The sequence below is a fragment of the Rosa rugosa genome, chromosome 1 (genome assembly GCF_958449725.1).
Source record: "Rosa rugosa chromosome 1, drRosRugo1.1, whole genome shotgun sequence".
Taxonomy (NCBI): Eukaryota; Viridiplantae; Streptophyta; class Magnoliopsida; order Rosales; family Rosaceae; genus Rosa; species Rosa rugosa.
The window spans coordinates 19197293-19218950 of record NC_084820.1 but is presented as its reverse complement, the minus strand read 5'-3'; the positions used below and the strand labels follow the sequence as shown (position 1 = coordinate 19218950).

General features: G+C 38.1%; 3 protein-coding genes and 1 long non-coding RNA gene across 4 annotated transcripts; 1 reads left to right on the top strand and 3 right to left on the bottom strand.

The window, feature by feature from the left end:
• Positions 1 to 501: 501 nt before the first annotated feature.
• Positions 502 to 1780, bottom strand: LOC133720667 (ankyrin repeat-containing protein NPR4-like). The gene is made up of 2 exons (XM_062147123.1): positions 1448 to 1780; positions 502 to 1113 (listed from the first exon to the last, which is right to left on the bottom strand). Exons 1-2 carry the CDS (start codon positions 1778 to 1780, stop codon positions 502 to 504), a joined length of 945 nt encoding a protein of 314 aa, XP_062003107.1.
• A 4811-nt stretch (positions 1781 to 6591) lies between these two features.
• On the top strand, positions 6592 to 8113 carry LOC133727499 (uncharacterized). The gene is made up of 3 exons (XR_009855220.1): positions 6592 to 7089; positions 7164 to 7404; positions 7505 to 8113. It is a non-coding gene; the product is annotated as an uncharacterized LOC133727499 (long non-coding RNA).
• Positions 8114 to 15526: 7413 nt separating this feature from the next.
• LOC133720584 (uncharacterized) lies at positions 15527 to 16886 on the bottom strand. Its single transcript, XM_062147013.1, has 3 exons — positions 16883 to 16886; positions 16001 to 16581; positions 15527 to 15619 (listed from the first exon to the last, which is right to left on the bottom strand). Exons 1-3 carry the CDS (start codon positions 16884 to 16886, stop codon positions 15527 to 15529), a joined length of 678 nt encoding a protein of 225 aa, XP_062002997.1.
• Positions 16887 to 20675: 3789 nt separating this feature from the next.
• LOC133720517 (uncharacterized) lies at positions 20676 to 21373 on the bottom strand. The gene is made up of 2 exons (XM_062146894.1): positions 21234 to 21373; positions 20676 to 21144 (listed from the first exon to the last, which is right to left on the bottom strand). The coding sequence occupies exons 1-2, from the start codon at positions 21272 to 21274 to the stop codon at positions 20676 to 20678; spliced, it is 510 nt and encodes a 169-aa protein (XP_062002878.1). The 5' UTR covers positions 21275 to 21373.
• Between the last annotated feature and the right edge of the window lie 285 nt (positions 21374 to 21658).

Genomic DNA, 21658 nt, shown 5'->3' with positions numbered 1-21658 from the left:
TACAGCAAATCACGGATTCAAATTTGCTCACCACCAATACTTTGATGATGATACCACCACTCAATATAAAACTACCATGTGTTATAAAACATAATTATAGTTAATCATGATGTTTTATTAAACAAATAAATTTTAAGTATTAAATTAATTCTACATGTTGTGGCAAGTTTTAATTGGGTAGTGATATCACCACAAAATAAAAATAGTGAGCAAATTTGAATCCGCAAATCACAACTGGGATAGCGTGTGATCCTCATTTTGCTTTATTTCAATTATCTTATACACGAATGTAATCTTATTTGATAGTAATAATGTTAAAAATTTTGCTAAAAAATAAAATATAAATTGTTTCTACCAGACTACCACTGATCTTTTCATAATAATGAAAAATAAGATGAAAACATTTAACTGTTTCTGCCACGTACTGGTCATTTCCTTACATATATACGCTTATAACAAGAGGCATATATCATTATATCAAAGACACATAGCACTAGGAGACTAAAACCAAGGTTTGACCCTCTTATCAAATATTCCTGGACCAAAGGTAGACGAGAAGATTTCTGTGAGGAGGGGAATTAGCATCCATATGGATAAGGCCACTGGAATACTAAAAGGAACAACAATTGGCATTATTAACCATGAATGGACACTGAACATCATGAGAAGGACAGAACAAAACGCGATAATCATAGTGCTGATAGAGAACAGTAGAGTTGATAGGCCTATTGTCATTGCTGTAGGCAAGGATTTGAGGAAGTCTTCTTCTGCATAACGTGATGTGACGATTCCCCAGAACACCAACAATGAAGTTGTTGAAGAAACAAGTGATAAAGCATCTGCAATTATAAATATTTTAAAAATTTTATCCATAAGAAATACAGGAAATCCTGTACTTTCCTTGTTTCCACCCGGGACTGTAATTGCTGCAGCAAATACGATGGTAATTACAAGAGCACCCAGAACTGTACAAGAGTTTGCTGTATCTTTCATCCACTTCTCTCCTTCCTTCATCAATTCCTTGTGGTTCTTGGTAAACAATTCACGTGGTGTCATATGATCTGTATAATTTTTAGATTCACGTGCTTGGATGGGTAGTAAACTCTCCACCTCCTACAATACATTGCACCCAAGAGTTTAGAGATGTGACCACAAATTAAATTTAATTAACCAAAACATGACACCCCCTCTTGCTAGTATGGACCCTTTAACTCCACTTTGGAATTTGAGAGGTCTATCAAGTCTACCATATATATAAGAGCTACAAGTCAGAATTAAAATATACCTAGAAATCACCTTATATGGCAAAGAAACTACCTGCTGAAATTTCTTATCAAACGATATGATTTTTTCTATATCAACTGCCGCATAATGAGATTTTTAAGTGATAACTTAAAAGTGGCCGGTATACCTATCATTACTTAATTTATGAGATCGAGATTCTAACCTCGAACCATTGTAATTCTCTTTGCATTTGCAAAGCTGCACCAGATATACGATTAAGTTGTTGCATTGGCGACAACATTGCAGCCATATGTAGCATATTGTTGTTGAATTTATCCGGAAGGACTTTTGTAAATGTAGCTCCCCTAGAGAGCCCATACAAAAGGCTGAAAACTTTTTCTTGGCGACTTTTAATGGCAAGATGGAATATGCTCCTTTTCATTTCATCAGACCTCCATACCAGTTCTGAATTTGCTTTACATATACTAGTAACAAACTCAACAATCCCTTGGTCGACGGCTTGGCAGATTGCTTCGTGCACTAAGCCAACTTTCATTTTCATTTGTTGACTATCTAAACTGCTTATCACTTGGCACATTTTACGTAGAAATACACCGTATTTTACATGAACAAGTTTGATTTCATAAATGCGAGATATACCTAGTTTAACATTAAAAACAATGTCAATTGAAGCTTCAATGAATTTATGAATTCATAAGTGAAAATTAAAGACTAATCAATAAATTAAGGATATGGATGTAGCATACCAGAAAGGTTAAGGAGAGGCCGAACTGCTTTATGTCTTTTCAACAAATGAACATAACTTGGTAACCTGGGATCCAAAGCTATTTGAATGAAGACTTGTCAAATATATATTACAAACTATAAATACACACAGAATACAATAATCCTCATATTCAATGTCAAAGTTTGAGATCAAAGGTTCAAAACACTTGAAAATTTATTTTTTAAATCTCAATCATTGATATTAAATTCAAGTATGAGTGACCACAAAATTATTGGTCATTTAGTGATTGAGTAATCATGTCTGAATAAAACATAATGAAAATTAGATTCTGAGATTATTTTTAGGGGAGAACGTCAAGTTATCAAGAATTAATATTACACATAATGTCACACTCTTTATGGGGTACGACAATACCTACGTACTTCTTTTATTTATTATTAATTAAACTGTTAATTGTATTAATGAAACAACCAAAACGGTCAGAATAGTACATACACCAATACATGACACAGACATATAGCCTACATTCAATAGTACTTCTCCTATTCAATGTTGTGAAATCTGTTTAAATCTTGGGTTGTATATATTTATAACAAAATTTTATTAATTGGAGAGGTTTGTAATTAACACACCTCAAATGCCAATCTATACACCAATTTCATTTTCAAGTTGTCATTATTATACAAACTATCAGCAATACCTTCAATGCAAGAATGAATTTTGAAGCAATAAGAGGGTATTATGGACAATAAATATAACAAAGACAAATGAAAATATATTGACATTTAAAGACTGTTATCAAAACTCTTCTTTGATGAAAAAGAAGACATAAACATAACACTCATTATCCCTTTGATTACCTTCTCCATGATTTACTCGTCCCTCAATATTTAATAGAATGTCCACATAGTTAGGATGAATGTCTGCCAACAAAAATGACACATGCATTAATTACACATGCATGCTCCATCATACATGCAAGAATAAACGAACAAGAAAGAGATCGTAGCAAAAGAAAAGATGAGATGATCGAAGTACTAACGATCGTAGAGACATCGTTGCCAAAATGTGAGCCTTGTTCTACTTCTATATGCGAAAGGTACACTAGCTAACGCCTTCATAGGCGATTCCCCGAAGTGGCCAATGGCAAGCATCAATTCTGGACAATACCGAAGCAAATCCCAAGCAATATCTACAGTATAGAGTGAAACAATGATTCGAATTGTCTATTTAATTATTAGGTGCTTATTTTTATCATCTTCTCATTTCAATACTAATTAAGTGTGCATCGTGTCATAAGTAACCTAAAAAACAGAAAAACCTTAGGAGAGCGTTTTTCTCTCAACCCTAGCTGTAGCCTCCAAGCCTACACCCTAGCTTCTTCGCTTCTTCTCTTCGATCCTATGGCTTCCCTTGAAGCTGTGACAGCGAGTTTTGCTGCATCCCTTGCATTAGAAGAGGGTAATGGTGCTCTTGATCTTAGCAAGATTGGGGGTGGCCCTGTTCATCGTTCTTCCAGGCTTTCCTCCTCGTGAAATCTCTGATACGCCGGATTGTTGACCCATCTGCTTTCAACCTTCGCACTTGGGTGGTCGACAAGGGTTTCCAGGTTCAAAAGAAGGTGGGTGTGGCTCCTTTGAATCTCATTTACCCTACTGCTGATGCTGTTCAGGAGGGTAGCCCTATAGATAAGGGCAAAGGGAAGCTCTAAACTTTCTGTTTCTCGGTACCTAGCATTTGAAGCTTCAATTCTGTTGCTATTTAAGTTTAGTTTCTCTAATTGTATACCAATTGAGGTCTCTAGGCGATTAGGGTTACTCTAGCAAGGATTTAGGTGGTGTTAGATTTGCCTTCATATGGCAAGGTCTAAATATTGTGCTCACTTTGTTCACAGTGAGGGTTACCTGTCATGTGCTTGGTAGCTTAGACCATCTATGTTTTATTTGGTGTAAGACAGCATGTGATGTACGTGTTTTTTTTTTTTTTTTTGAGAAGTGATGTACGTGTTTTCTGGCCATGGATAAGTTAATGAAATTATCTCTTTCTCAAAAAAAAAAAAAAATACTAAATAAGTGTGCCAAAAAAAAATTTGAATAAAAAATGAAAAACTCTCTTGAGAGGCGGAGAGCCACGCTAGGGTTTCTTATGCTTTGCTCTAGTAATTTTGGTTGGCAGGATTGGATTTCCCTTTCTCTTTGACCAATCTGATGAGGTTGGTGGCGGTGGAAGTTTCTTTCGGCGTCACTAGTGGGCTGTGGGTGCCTGGGTGGCCAAGATCGAGTCTTTGAGGTCGGAGGTCAGGTCCTAGCGCCTAGTGCATGTCCATGGGAGGTCGGCGGAGGCTGAATTTGTGCATGCAACCGGCAAGAGTGGTGGCTTGAGGTCAAGCTTGGACGGACTACGGTGACCTTGGCTTGGGCCCTAGGTCAATTTGTTCAAGTCGGTCGGAGAACGTCAGGCGGCACGACGGTGGGCAGGATGACGGGCTGGACGTCGGCAATGTCGTGATGGATGGGATCCAGATTTGGGATCCGAGTCCGATCTGGATCTGGGATCCGGGATCCCCGTCGGATTTGGGTTTGGGCTTGGATTAGGTTCTGGCTTTTAGGCTGGATCCTCATCTCAGTGGTTTTTTGGGCCTGGGGTCCTTTTGGAGATTTTTTGCTTTCATTTGGTTTTGCTTTTTATTCCTTAGGGCAAGGTCAGTGACGAAAGGTTACCTGCTACTCGACGATTTCGGTATGTGGAGGTATGGTGCACCTTATTGTTGGTACCTTTTTAGTGTCTTAAACAAAGTCGGTGATGGAAGGTTACCCGTTACTCGACGAACATCTTCGCGTGGAGAGATGGTGCCCCATATCGTCAGTACCTCTTTCCATAGCCCGGGTTCTGTCCGGTGCTTCATCAAATGCTTAATTACATCCATTTTTATTGCTTTTCGTACTGCTTTTGGTATTTCTCAATTCAATGTAGTTTCTACATATATCGATTATAATATTTTTATTTAATAAAGACTTGTCAGTATGTTTCTAAAAAAACTAATTAAGTGTGCAATTTAAAGAAAAGCTAATGAACTTGTAATTGTAACCTGCCATAAATGTAAATGTTACTAACACAAAGGAGAATAAGCTCTCTTCTCTTAGCAGAATAAATATTAATTTCTATGAGACCGTTACACCAAACGAATTTTGTAACGGTCTATTTAAAACTCCGACATAGATATTGGTACCAACTCAGATCCACGTTGAAATCTATTTTCCTAATTCACAAAAAAAAAAAAATTCCCAGAATGCCCTTTCTCTTCTCTTTGCCGAAACCTAGGTCTATTTTTCTTCTTCTTCTTCTTCAACCCCTCTGCAATTTCTTAGAAAGAAACTAGAAACTCAAACATAATCACCGAGGGAATATCAATCTCTTATGGGATAAAAAGATCTCCTGAACTTTGCTCTAAGAGCCAATTTCTCTGATCTTGGCTACATCCTTGAGCTTATGTAAAAACAAACTAAAACTCATGAATCTGATTCACATGACTATTCTTTTGTCTGGGAAAGAATACTTCAATTAAAATGGAGAAGATCGATTGGAAATATTTGAACTACTATTTGGAAGAATTTTAACAATATCCGTCGACCTAAGCTCAATGTTACATTGGAATTATTCATTCATCTGGGTTAAAAAATTTACAAATGCCCGCGACGTTGCATTGATCCACCTAGCGGTTGTTTCTTTCCATGCATATACCAATTTTCTCATTACCTCCATAACTTCATTGAATGTGTTTAATTTTTTTTTTCTTTTGGTTGAAGAATATGTCAATGAATATCAAATTTGATTCACTTTAGAGATACACATCTAATGGGTTTACAATTGGGTTTTTCATAAGTTCTTTTTTTTGGGTACACCACGAGTTTTAGTGTGTGATATGGTTTCGCAGAGAGGTAGATATTGTACTTACATAAGCATTTGCATAAGCATAATTAGCTACAATGGGCCATGTCCATACTGTCGCCAGCGGCACCAGCACCGTCAAGGGTGTTACCCCCCGGAACACCGTCTGAGCTCAGGCCAAAATCACTGCTGACGCGCCGTCACGCGCCGCGCCAAAGTCACCTCACTGAAGCATCACAAGATGCTACTTGATGCATATCAGTCCCACATTGAAGACAAAGAAGAGATCAGTCGCTCCCTCATCTCACTACTAGAAAAACCCCCCAATGCACACAGATGACATTCACACAGATGCAATTCTGTATGAAAAAACCGGTAATACACACAGATTTTTGTATGAAAACAACATTCACACAGAAATCCGTGTGAAATATATTCTGAAAGTAGGGTCGAGAAAATTCACACAGATTTTCGTATGAAATTCACACGGACTTTCGTATGAATTATGATAATACACAGATGTCTGTGTGCATATGTGTCAGAAACTCACACAGATGTCTGTGTGAAAATTTATTTCCTCTACTGTTTTAGATTTCTCATAATTCTCAAAATTTATCATTTAATTGTATACACCGAAATCCGTGTGAATGTTTATTTCAAATAAAACAAAAACAAATAAATTTAATAAACTTATTATATTTGGGAGATTATCTCTGGCAAGTACTTTGCTTCACACAGATATCTGTGTGAAGTGTTTTCGATATTTCCAATTTCCTCTTCATTATCTCAAATACACTCATCTCTCTCTTCGAATTTCTCTCTCAAAATCCATCTTTTCTAATCTCTCCCTCAGACTAATCTGACATTGGACGGAGCAATCCAAGCCCAGAAGCCGCTTCCGGTTCCGCCACCGACGATGAGCGAGCCGCTCCTCCCGCCGCCGGTGCCACCCTCTGCGAACACGATCCATTGCTGACGATCATCACAACTCAACTCTACGAGTCGCTGGAATGCAAGTTTCAGATTCGCCACTAAGCAAAAACTAGCAGAAGCTATAGAGCCCAGCGCATGGTTTTTTCAATATTTTATCTACTCAGTTTCTTCAACTTCCCCGTCTTTGAATATGCAATTCCATGTGCTTTCTGCTATATGTTTGTGTGCTCACGGGCCATTTTGAGTATATATGATCCTACAACTCATATATGTTTTTCAAGATGTTAAACCCCCAGGTAAGGCATGGGTATTTCAATTTCCTCTCTTTACAATTTCTTGTAGATCTGCCTAATTTTGCTTGTTTTAATAGGTTCTCTTGACCTATTTCTCTTCCAATATCCTTCATTTTGGATTTGAATCATTATGGGTCTTCCACATCAAGCCATAACCCTTTGGATCCAACACTTTGAACTAGCGGTCAAAGCAATCCTTGAAGAAATTATGCGAACAAGCGACAGGCTTGGCAATAGAGTTTTCTGGGTTCTGTGGCCACCTTAAGATAGAACAAGTGGTGTTGGGATGCTTATAGCCCTCCAGATCCTTCATATATTGTAATATTGTAGATCTGAGTAACTCAGCTGTCTCTGTTCTTGCTTGCTACTCAAATTTTAAATTTATGATTTCTGATCAAAGTCTTCCTCCTTACTGCAGCGAAAATTTGTGTAAATGATCTGAGAAGCAGGAGTAGTGGCTTATATTGAATGGTCGCAGCTCAGATGAATGGATTGGGTCGCGTTTCTGAAGATATGGCATCCAGCAGCACAAGCTGTAATGGAAGTAGGAACTCTTCCTGCCCCATGGATTGGTGGTATTGATATGGTGGTATTGGGGATGAAAAGGACAAAAAATTGAGGGACCAAAAAATAAATATGTAAATAATTTAATAAATATACTTCGTACACAACACACAGATTTTTTATTTTTTTTTGTGAAATAATTGTTGGAGCTGTGATTTAAGTGGGACCCACAAAATATATTCACACGGACAAGAAAAATCCGTATTCTCTCCCTTGAACTTTCGTGCTCCGAAGTTCATTCTGGTCAGCTGGGTTTGTCCTGCCTCACTGTGGTTGAAGGTTAATACAGATGGTTCTTTTGTGAGCTCGCTCTTATTTCGCTTCTTTAAAAAAAAAAAAAACCAGTAATACATACGGATTATTAATCCGTAATAATCCGTCGTTGTACCGTTTTTATTAACGTTTTCACACGGATTTCCGTATGTAATACTACGATTTCACATGGATTCTCATCCGTGTGTCATGGGGGGTTTTTCTAGTAGTGTCTATAAAAGGTCAATTCCTCTCTCCTTATTTATTACGCATTTATTACTTACCTAACATTACTCTGTCAACATAAATACATTGACTGACTTAGGCATCGGAGTAGAGAAGACTGCCAACTACGGTCTCCCCTCTGACGCGCTTTGTATTTCATTTGACAGGTGACGCTAGTGCTACAACCCTTTCAGTGGCGATCCGAGCTAGGATCAGCGTTAACGGGATTTGGCTACCGCGTTAACGGGATTTGGCTACCGCTAGATCGCCAGCATTAATAGATACCGGCGGGGATGGAAGAAAAGTTTTTGGAGTTGGGACTATTGGAAGAAAAATTGGAGGGAAGGGAAACTGCAGATGATCCAGAAAGGGTATTCTACAGAACTCAGTTTTCGACGTGCATCTGAGTTGGTACCCCAAAATCCATGAGGGAGTTTTTAATTTGACTGTCACACAATCTAATCTATTTGGTGTGACGATATCATGGAAAAATTTCTATTTTAGCATCAAACTCTCTATCTTCGCTCCTTACTTATTTTAGAGAGTATGTTTAGTTTTTTTATTTTTTTTTTATCAATTTTAGCCGCTGCAACAGACTGGTAAGTGCCTTTCCATTTTAACTTTTAGGTATCTCACTTATAAACATAAAATGTTAAATGAGACCTTCTATTATTTTCCTAAAATTTAATACATTCTTTTAAAGTTATTCTAGGTAATTTATAAATATATTTAAACAATTTTTTCTTCATTTAAAAAATAATGTAAATTCAAAACAAGCTAAAATAGAGAAAACATATGTAGACGTATCTTAAAAGTGGCACGCCAACACAGTTTTTTAACTACTTTAGCTAAAATTTAACTAAAAAATAAGAGTTTTTCTATTTGAACCTCCAAATTTACTCACTTGACCTCCTATGCTTTTTACACCTCCTATCAACTTTGCAAGTACTAAATTTACACTAAACCTCACTAAAGTTCCTCAAATAACCTCATTCATATAATTTGCAAATACGTCGGACGGTCATAATAGCCGCAATCATAATTCTGTGACTAGACATTTGTTTTTAAATTAAATATGCATGCAGTACTATATTTTAAATATTGATTTATCTTATTGATTTGTATTATGATATTTGAGTATATCAGAATTACTTTAAGTTATGTTTTCGATGATATGGTGATAATTTTCCTTTCTGAATGTTTTTATTTAATCATTGAGTTTATTTGAAATTTGAGTCATTATGGAGTTTATACCACTATTTTTATTATTAAAAATTTCTTTTCAGAAAGTGGAAATTTAAATATTTGAGTATGGATAATTTATCAAGATTTCATGAATTATGCTTTGGAAAATTTATTGATGATTTACGAAGCTGATATTGAGTTTCCTTTCTGAAATAATTTATTAATTATCGAGTTATTTGAAGTTCGACTTGTAGACATGTTCTTTCAGAAAGATGAAGAGTTAAATTTTACGAGAGCCAATGAGTTTGAGATTATGTATTTGAAGTGGTAAATTATTAAATATGATGATGTTAGCGCATGAATGCATTACCTGGTCTGCAGTATCCTCCAAAATATATATTCTGGTCTGCAGTACCCTCCAGATGGCATAAGATGGTTAGTTGACAATACCCTTTAGCCATTGCCTCATAGTATACCGGTTGGCAGTACCCTCATATGCGTTATCCGGTCAACAGTATCCTCCAGATGGTATGAGATGGCTATTCGGTAGTACATCCTAACCATCGCCTACTTGTATTATTCCTGTCAGCAGTAGACTCTGATGCGTCACCCGGTCGGCAGTACCCTCTAAGTGACATGAGATGACTAGTCAGCAGTACTCTCTAGTCATCGCCTATTTTGTTAAGGGTTGATTTGAAATGGAGTTTGAGATATTTTTATCATGTCAGGACTTGGAACAATTTTAAATGAGATAATTTACAACATATTTTGAGATTTCAGTACCAGAATCTGGTTAAGAGTATTTTTACTAGACTTTATTGCATGTTTAGTTTTATATGAAAACAAACTTTGGGAAAGCATTAAATTTTATTTTATTTCCTTGAAATTATTTATTTTTTATCCACTCAGTCTAACTGTTGGTATATATACCACCTAGGCACAAATATCGGAAGCACAAGGTTCACTAGCCACTTGAAACAACCCCAATAATGCCCAGACATGATGCCGATACCATACACTAGCAGTATCGGGTAGGCCACACCTAGGCCCACATTGGAGACAAGGGGGTGACAAGCCCATACCTATATTATAAATACATGTCTCTCCTCTCATTCAAGGTAAGCCACCATTCTCCACTTACTCCTTCCTAGTCTACATTGTTACATGTATCTGACTTAGGCATCGAAGGGTCGAAGGCCGGCTAGCCAGTCTTCCCTCTGGCCTCTGTTCATGGTCAGCATGTACGAAATCCGGAGATGGAAGCTCTCAAGATCATCTTGTTTCTTACACGGAAACACTAACAGCTTTCTAAATGCTTTTCCCTGGACTTTTCAATTTTTTGTGCCCAGTCTGCAGATTATTGAGGTCGAGTGTGTGTAGGAGTTGAGACATAGTGTCCACCACCTTCATCTTTATTGTAGGTTACCCGTTTAACCTACTTGTACCTTATTCAGTATTTCATCTAGATTGCTCTGATTATCAACCATTTTTGTATTTGTAAATTTCAGAAGTTTTAGTGTTACATATTCATATTATTAGATTGTGGTGTTGGTGATGAATTGTGGGCATATAGGCTCTAGGAATTGAGAATAGTTTGGAATATTGAGGAGTGTGAGACTGTCTTTACAGGTTTGGGTAGTTCAATTTGTGAGAATGTCTTTACGCTCATGCTTGTGAGATTTGTACAAGTTGCTAATTGCTTACATACTTTTGAGGAGGTATACTCACCCATTCGGGCATCTTCTTATATGAGCAAGCTCAAACAAGAGCACTATTGGTACTCGCTAGCCGACATGGAGTCTTATATATGGACAACTCCAATCTTTCTACAAAATCTTCACCACTTGCGAATAGCTCCAGATAAGTTCTCATCTACATCCTTTTAATTTGAGCTAATGCTATACTTCACATGTTTCATTGATCATTAATCCAAGCATACTTGCAAAATGTGATTATTCTAGCAGCATATTTACTATGCCTAAATGTTCATACCATGCTTTACATGTCTCCATGATTATTAAGCTTGCTTACAAAATGCAAAATGTTTAACATCGCTACTACAAATACATGCTAAACACATGCCGTGCTTTTATCTTGATTACATTACTACATATACACTTGCGATACTCGCTTCACAAGCTGTGACATGCATAGAAGTCCAAATAGTGTCATGCACACAAAATTGCCCATTGAGCTATATTCAATACTCTTATTTACGCACTTTAATCTTATATCCATATACTGCTACATGTTTAGCATCTCTATTGCTTATATCCACATGAAATCTCACCAACGAGATCGGTCCTCGCTCCCGCCATGGTAAATGTCCTCGATATTGGGGGGACTTGTACAAAATACTAGCCATGCCGGAATGGCGTACACTCGCCATGCTCCAGCAGTACCTCATCTATGCTTCAGCAGTATATTACCTACACATCAGCGGTATCTCATCTATGCTTCAGCAGTATATTACCTACACATCAGCGGTATCTCATCTATGCTTCAGCAGTATATTATCTACACATTAGTAGTATCTCATCTATGCTTCAGCAGTATATTATCTACACATCAATGATATCTTCTCTATGCTTCAGTAGTATCTGATCTATGCTTCTATGCTTCAATAGTATCTTACCCATGCTTCAGCAGTATATTATCTACATATCAGCGATATCTTCTCTATGCTTTAGTAGTATCTGATCTATGCTTTAGCTGTATCTCATCTATGCCTCCACGTTTCAATGATACACTCGCCATGTTGTAATGACATACCCCGATACACTCACCATGTTGTAATGACATACTCCCAATGCTTCAATGATACACTCGCCATGTTGTAATGGCATACTCCCAATGCTTCAATGAGGCGCCAAAATATCGCTAAAGGCATGGACAAGCTGTATAGCAATCCCAATCCCAAACTACTGCCTAACGCGTAAATAAGCTGAAATGACTATACACATCAATATTGCTAAAGGCATGGGCAAGCTGTACAGCAATCCCAATCCCAAACTACTGCCTAACGCGATCAAGCTGAAATGACTAAACACCTAACCAAGCTGAAATGACTAAAAGCATAAACAAGCTGAAACTAAATGCGATCAAAATGAAATGGCTAATTGATATACGACCAAGATGAAATGGCTAAATGAAATGGCTAAATGCGATCAAGGTGAAATGCCTAAATTTGATAAAAATGAAATGGCTAAATGAAATACGATCCAACTGAAATGGCTAAACAGATGATCAAGTTGAAATAGCCAACACTAAACACTGCTACAAGCATGGTTGTAGTGACACAGCCTAGCACTATCCCAGAAAACATCCAATATCGCCATAGACATGATTATGGCACGCTCTCCTTTATATGATATCGCCATGTGTTATCTCTCCATTATATGATATCGGCATGAGTTATCTTTCTCCAATACGCGATATCGTCATGTTTTATCTCTCCATTATATGATATCGGCATAAATTTTCTTTCACCAATATGCGGTTTCGCCATGTTTTATCTCTCTATTATACGACATTGTCATGTTTTATCTTTCCAATACCATGTTTTATCTCTATTATATGATACGATATCGCCAAGTCTTCTCTCCATTATACAATATCGCCATGTCTCATCTTTCTCCATTATATAATTGCATGCTACTGCATGCAAAACAAAAGGCTGTGCCAAGCTTAACAATAGAGATATCGTCACGTACATTCCAACCACTATGGGCTACATTCATTACAGCCATTATCAGCTTCACACCAAAATTATTATATCGCCATATGTAAAAGTGGGTTGACATAGCCAAGGCTATCCCAGCAGACATCAAGTGTACTAAGTAACGAATGCTATCCCGGGGAAGAAACTCTCACCAAATGTCTAACGAATTCTTGCGCCATTTCTACTTGGAAAACAAAATCACCACCAGTCAAGACTCCTCTTAGCTGGGGACTTGGGGGACTGGTGGTAGTGACTGTACGGAAGTCACGCGCCGAGAATGCTTGCCTTGCACTTCCGATATTTCTACCATGACAAACTCCCCACCCAAGAGAGCTCTTGACTGGGGACTTGGGGGACTTGTTGGTATATATACCACCTAGGCACAACTATCGGAAGCACAAGGCTCACTAGCCACTTGAAACAACGCCAATAATGCCCAGACATGATGCCGATACCATACACTGGCAGTATCAGATATGCCACACCTAGGCCCACATTGGAGACAAGGGGGTGACAAGCCCATACCTACACTATAAATACATCTCTCTCCTCTCATTCAAGGTAAGCCACCATTCTCCATTTACTCATACCTAGTCTACATTCTTACATGTATATGACTTAGGTATCGGAGGGTCGAAGGCTGGCTAGCCCGGTCTTCCTTTTGACCTCTGTTCATGGTCGGCATGTACGGAATCCGGAGATGGAAGCTCTCATGATCATCTCGTTTCTTACACGGAAACACTAATAGCTTTCTAAATACTTTTCCCTGGAATTTTCAGCTTTTTGTCCCCAGTCTGCAGATTAGTTGAGGTCGAGTGTGTGTAGGAGTTGAGACATAGTGTCCACCACCTTCATCTTTATTGTAGGTTACCCATTTAACCTACTTGTACCCTATTTCAGTATTTCATATAGATTGCTCTGATTATCAACCATTTGTGTATTTGTAAATTTCAGAAGTTTTAGTGTTACATATTCATATTATCAGATTGTGGTGTTGGTGGTGAATTGTGGGGAGCATATAGGCTCTAGGAGTTGAGAATAATTTGGAATATTGAGGAGTGTGAGAATGTCTTTACAGGTTTGGGTAGTTCATTTTTAGGAGTGACTCTGTCGAATTTTCGGTAGAGTTTCTTCTAAGGTAGCCCCGCAGGCCCACTTTGGATTTCAAGGTGAAAACTAGGGCGGGTCCTGTCACCTAGGGATTAGTCCTTAGGAGGTGCGCTATTCTTGCTCATCTTCTATGTTTAGGTGGGGACAACTTTTTGTATCAACTTAGGGATTAGTCCTTGGGAGGTGGGCTATTCTTGCTCATCTTATATGTTTAGGTGAATCGATACAAAAGCCTCCAGGCTTTGAGTTTATGATATTCTATTATCGATTTCAAGTCTGTACTGGTTGAACTAGAAAATAGATTTATGATGACTCTTATTGTCGTGCCCCAAAAAAGATGTAACATCATACGTAATCTTCACTCTCAATATATTGTCATCTTTCCATAAAATATAGTAGTCTTGCCCACATATGCTACACATATGTAAAGCAATTTTTTAGTTTTAATCTTTTTAAAAATTATTATAATATATTTTATGTCCTGAGTAGTTATATTTGAGGGGATAGAGAAATGTGGGTAGTTATATATAGATGAGGGCAGTGGGAAGTTATCTATAGACGGGTAGTTAGCAAAAATAATTTTCTTTAATTATTTTATGAGTTGGGAAGAAAGGTTGTGAGCCAAAACAAATTTTTTTTTTTACATAAGTACCCCTTATATATTAAAATTCAATGAAAACCAAATTAAATAGAGTGCATAAATAAAGAAAATAACATGCATATAAAATAAAAATAAAAAATAAAAAAAATAAAAATAAAAATAAAACCATAAATAATAAAAATAGAAAAAATAAAGAAAGAGACATGCATAAACTGTTTATAACCACTCACCTTCGACCTTTCTCCACTCCCACACCCGAGTAATTATTTTGTAGTCCCAGATTACTACCTGACACTACTATTTGGTAGTTCGGGTCAATAAAATCACTCAAATGTGGTAGAGACCATTGCACGGGGTGGCGAAAAAAAAAAAAAAAAAAGAAGCAATCAATCAGCAATAAGTAGATGTTATATAAACCAATGATATTATACCAATGACGTTAATCTAGACCACTACATATACTATGGTTTGTGTCAATATTTCTAATATATATATATATATATATATATATATATATATATATATATATATATATATATATATCCAGAACTTTCGCCACAGGTCTTGGTCCCAGCCTTCTCTCCTCTGTCATTTTGAGAGTCAGCAAGTCTCCGATTTCTCCACCCTCTGTGGTGCGTCTCCACCCTTTTGTGGTGAGTTTCCCTGAGCTTAGTCTCAGTTTTAGATCTTTTTATGTCTCCTTCTCTTTTTATCTTTCCTTGTTCTAGCCCAATTGTTCATCAAATTTCCAGATCTACACATTCTCCTCCATCTCAAACACCTCACCCTCTCATCTTCATCCGAATCTTCTCTTTTTCCACAACTTCATCTTCACATTCAACCCTTGGTGTCTCGACAGAGTCCTGTTCACTTAACTTCACACCATGAAGATTGCAGCAATACTGGCAAACCACCGAAGATTGTGGACATCGCCGGACCAGTGGGGTTGTGATGCATGGTGGTGTCCACCTCCACGACTACCTTTACTAAGTTCTTTGTTTTGTTCTTGTTGTTCTTCCTGTGCTTGGAATTTCGGTGTGGAGAATGATGGTGGAGAGTTTACTTGGCCTCTGGATGTCAAGATTCTGTCGGGGTTCATTTGGTCGCAGTATTACCATGGCGGCCACCTCTGTGTTGCAGTGACGAGTTTGCTGTTAGGTCTAGGTTTTTTTGGTATTTTGGGCTTCGGTTTTAGTTTTAGGTATGGATTGTCTATTAAGTCTTTGGGCCTAGGACTCCTATTTTCTCTATATTACCTTTGTAATATGCGCTTCATCTAATGAAAGTGTTATTTGACCAAAAAAAAAAAGAGCATCCAATTTAGTTTTTGTTCTCTTACCGAATATTCTCTTGTAGATGCATTGACAAATAAGACTTGCACCATTGCATCCTTCATCTAGCTTGAAATCTTCGTTAGGAGTGAAACGATATAGAAATCGAGCCATATCCCATTCCCATTTGTTAGAAGCCAGGACAACTGGTATCATTTTTCGAGCATCACCAATGCTAAGCAGTCTTATGCTCTTTTGAACCATACACTTGGCCATCGCTATGGTTCCGACATCTGCAACAGAAGCAAGAGCTGTTTTACCATCGTTCCCTCGTATTTCCAGGTCTTCCTTTGTCATCAATCGCACCAACTTCTCTACAATATCCTTGTGTCCACCCTCGACTGCTGCATGAAGAGCAGTTTTGCCAGAATTTGGATTTCTTGCATTCAATGCGTCGGGGGCCTCGTCAAGAAAACTCTGTGCGGCTGGCCAGTTACCAATCGTGATATAATTGAAGAAAGATTCATATCGACTGAAGTCATGGGTGGATTGGGTGCTCACATATTCTGTACCATTGAGACAGGTATTAGTAACAGTACATGCATTTATTCATTTTTATTAGGATCCAATTTGCTGCCCAATGCCCACTAACAGATAGGCACCACTGGGATGTTTCTTTCAATCTAATGCAATATTCTTTGATTAAAGATAAATACTTGCATCCGAACTAATATGTATGTGACCATCCAAATTCTTTCTTATTTATATACAGACAATCTAAATCCATAATTTAACCGTTCAAAAGTTAAATTAACATCTAAAGATCATTTCTGCAAAAAATCAATATTGTAAACAAAAATCATTTACTCATTCGATTAAATCAAACTAGATAAAAATCTGACCTAGCGCTCTGTTAGGGTTGAGAAACCACCTCTCGCGGCGGCTTCTAGTATCTCTCTATTGCTTGTCAATGGTGGCCATGGCGGCCTCTAGGCTGCTTATTCTTTTTCTTCTTGCTTTGGGTAGCGATGGTTTTGTGATGGTGTCGGGTTTTGGTGATACTTCTGCAGATGCGGGTAGTGCAACCAGGGTCGACGGCGCTGATCGTGTGGTGTGCTCGGTGACAAACCGAGTTGTCTTTGGCCGAGATGGGGTCTCGGTTGCTCGGATTGCAGTGTGGATGAAGGAGCCTGGAGATCTGAGCACTCCGTGTGCTTGGTTCTGGATCGTGGTCGGGGGCGATGGGACCAGATTGGGTGTGCCCGACTCTTGGGCGGATTTGACCGCTGTGGGCATTGCGGTGGGGGAGTTATCGAACTTGTACTCCCTTGATGTGGATGGTGCTGGTGGCTTGAATGCTGGCAGCAATATGTGCGGCAGCAGCAGGGGCAGGTACGACGACGGGGATGGCTATTCTAGTGTTGCAAGTGCCATTTGTGGCGGTGCTGATCCGGAGGCTCAGGTGTGCGGCGGCTCAAAGGCTAGGGCTTCAGATGGGCTGAGTGTATGGGCTCCAAACAAGTTGCTGGGCCTTTGGATCGTGGGCTGGACTCTCTTGTCTAGGGCCTGGGCTGGTCTAGAATTGGAGGTGCAAGGTGGGGGCTCACCTTTTACTTCTATTGTTGCTTAAATTTTGTTAAGTAGCAAAGATCATATTCTCTGAGGGTTCATTTTACTATTTGCTTCGGAGGAAGTTTGATCTTTGTTTGAAATAAAAGTGCGTTATTTTCCTTAAAAGGTGGGTGTACTTGGGGTGGCCTGGGGCTTGTTCTTGTTATAGAATAGGTGTTTAGGGTTCCTTAAGGAACGATTATTTCTGTCGACCCCATAGGGGTGTTTCGTTTTTGTACTGCTTGCTGAATATATATAATGGGCTGACCTCTTTTCATCAAAAAAAAAAAACTAGATGGCCCCACGCACTATGTGTGTGAAAATTGAATTTTATTTTAATAGGAAGTGAGAAGTTATTTACAGGAGTTGGTAGTTTTTCATGGAATGATAGAAGTGGGTAGTTTGATTATCTGTTTCTCATTTTCATCTTTTTTATTTTATTTTTTGTTTATTTTGTAATTTGACTATATCACCCCTATATGTTTTATGAGTTGTATAGTTTTTTAATATTTCAGGGTCATTTTGGTACATTTTTTCTGTTTTAGCTAACAAAGCCTCTTCTCTTAATAATAGTATAGATAAATGAACAGGTACAGTGAAAGTTAACAGCCTCATGACAACTGTCCATTGGTTGGATGTAATCAAATGAGCAAACAATTTTTGTTTACAGTGAATTTTTGCAGATATGATCTTTAATGATTGATGTAACTGTTGAATTGTTAAATCACAGATTTAAATTGTCCACTGTATGTAAATAAGAGTGAGTGTGGATGCTCACATACATACTGATTTGGATGCAAGTATTTCTCCTAATTAAATGTCCTGTTTTTTTCTTAATCTTCTTTTCTTTTTGTCAACAGTTAGGTGGTGGTATAGCATCTAGGTGAGCAGTAAATTCCTTCTCATTTTGATTTTTCTTTGTCCGAACATAACATTTAGCGATAACTCTAAACATACATATACCTTTTCTTTAGATCAGTAGACAGAGAGTAGAAAAATGGGAATGACTAATTGTGCTAGACTGAAATATTGTAACACACACATTCTTAAAATGTTTAGTGACAGGTAAGGCGTGTAGCTAGCTAGGGTCAAGAACGGTCAAATGACCCCCTCGATCTTAGCTTTTTCGTATAGATATTTTATATTTTTGCTTAACATGCTTGTAAAGTCCTTGTTGGCCCCTCTAACTCTTTCTATTTCTCTTGTTTTTCATGATCTTTTTTATCTAGTTTTGAGTAAAATCTCTGTGTGCTATAGATTTAAGTCACACTTCTAGATGGCTTTTTTTTTTTTTTTTTTTTTAACTGACTCTTATAAGAGAGGTTTGGCCACAGACGTTCAATTTGCTGGGCTACGGCCTTGAACATATAGCTAAATGAGTGGGTATTTGCTCCCTCCTCCCTTCTGGTTGGCTTAAGGTGAACAGCGGCGGAGGACTTCCTAGACGTGTTTCCTTGATTAGAGGCTTCTACCCAATGGTGTTTTGGGCACCGACTTTGGTGCGTTCTCCTCTTGGTAAAGAGTTGGAGGTGAGAGATCCGGGATCTGAAATGATAAAGATAGGGTCGGGTTCCTGTTTTGGATTTGGCGTGGTTTGTTAGCGTCAAAGAATAATTTCTCTTCTGACCAGATTTAGTGATTGGTTTCTCTTCTGATGGCGCCTGCGATTTTCTTGGTGACATCGGAGTAGGTGTTGGTGGTAAATGGTGGTTGGGAGTTAGCTGGGTCTTTGCACCTTTGATGAAGGATCCCGCCCAGGGGAGAAAAGGTGATGTGCTTTATATGTGCAGACTCACCTCCTAATAGTAAGACTCATTTTGGGTGGGTGCCCAAGAACAAAATCGTGAGGGTGGGGTCCAAAGCGGACAATATCTTGTTATGCGAATTGGGCTATGATAGAATTGTATCAAAGCCACTCCCCGGCAGAAAGTGTGTCGACGAGGACGTCGGGCCCCTAAGGGGGTGGATTGTGGGATCTCACATCTCCTGGGGGAGAGAATATGATGTGATTTATATGTGCAGACTCACCTCTCCATAGTAAGACCCGTTTTGGTGGGAGCCCAAGAACAAAACTGTGAGGGCGGGACCCAAAACGGACAATATCTTGCTATGCAAACTGGGCTATGACCAAGTGTATGACTTGACCTCTGTTGGCTACTAGATTAAGGGATTGGGGAGTGCTGTTGGTGTTATTAGAGGTGTCGGTGGTGCGCTGATGATAGTAATCAGCTAGGTTGTGGGCTATTCTTTAGCTGCGGTGGTTTTAACGGGGGTGATGTGGCAACCTTGGGCCATGGCGGCTAGTTGGAACATTTTTCAACATCTATGGAATCCTTGCTATCTCAATGAGCTAGGGTTTCTGTTGGGTTAGGTTGGATTGTGGTGGTGGGCTTGGTTGTTTTCGCCCATCAAAAAATGGAGGAGGTAATTGCTTCAAATGGGGGAGTGGAGGGTGAGTTGTCACCTTCTGCTCCTAGTACTGCTTAAATTTTTTAGGTAAGAAAAAACTAGTTGCTCTGTTGACTCGTTTATTTAACTTCGAAGCTCTAGATTTTTTTGTTTTAATAAAGAAGGGAAACTTTAAAAGGTAGGTGTATTAGGGGTGTGCTAGGCGCTTATTCTGTTTTAGAATAGTGTACGCTGTAAAACGACTTTTTTCTAACGACCTCTAGGGCATGTAGTTTTTGTATAGCTTGTTGAAATTCAATATTGGGATGAGCTTTTTCGATTAAAAAAAAAAAAAAAAGTCACACTTGTAAGAAAATTAAAATTTTTCTATTTATTTTTTTATTTTTTTCATTGAGTATAATTCTTTCACTTAAATGTAAACCCTAACTTGAAAGTTTTCGACTTTTCACCCATTTTATTACAAATTCTGACTACGCCACTGGTTATAGAAATATATTATTAAAAAAAAATTTAATTTTCACAAGGCAAAGAGCCTTAACCGTAACCTCTAACTTACAGAATTTCTCATAACATTTACTCAAAATGAATAAATTGAGAAAGTATGAAGAAAATATGTTTCATAAAAAATAAAACAATATAATTATTCTAGGTAAGTTATAATTCTAACATTGTAAAGGTAATAGGTTTGATTCTCACTAACATATGTAAGGGTGGGGTGGGCTAAGGTTAACATTCCAATTCCGGAATCCAGAGTTGGAAGAGATACGAAATATATACCTAGGATTTGTGGTGATGATGCGAACTTTTGTGCCAAAGTATTCCAAGCAACTTTGGCCATCCTAGTTTTCCTGATCAGAGACACAGTGTCAGGCCCACAAGAAAACCGAATTGCAAGCAAAGCCCTGGCATTCTTCTTCCGCCAAGCCTTAAATTCTGCTTCGCCATCCTCTCGTTTGGGAGGTTCATAGGTGGGTTCCAGAATGTCCCACAGATCTTCTGCCAGCAAATAGGTTTCTACCTGAACACTCCAATCCTCATAGTTATATAGATTAAGAAGTTCTGGAGTAAATAAACTACTGGGTGATTCTTTTCCTGCTTCCATGCCTGATCTGCCAATTTGTCAGATTTCATTAAATTTAGGTTCGGGATATATATATATATATAACGGGAAAATAAGCCAAAAATAATAGATACTCACACAGCGAACTGGCCAGGGACATCTTCAGAAAGCCTCAGCATCGTAAATTACAGTAAGCCAATACACTGACACCGCAATGGTTTTCAACCTGGAGCTCTCTACCTAGTTTGCGATCCTTCTCTAGTAGTATCAACAAACAAATTAAAGAAAGACTGAGACCAAGAAAGAATTTGCACTGCATGACACCAATAAAAGAAAAGAAAAGGTGCTAACCTCCTCCTCAAGTTATCAATATTCTCGTTGATGATTTGAGTGCAGTTTCTAAACGTAAGGAATAACTTGGTCTTTTTTTTTTTATAAGGGAATAACTTGGTCTTTATTTTCTTTAGGTCTGTTTTGGGCCCCATGTATCCAAAAGAAAAAGGTCAAAGAAAATAAAGGAAAAGTGCGGGTTGGTTTGGATATGAATCCTCTCCTTAGCTCCA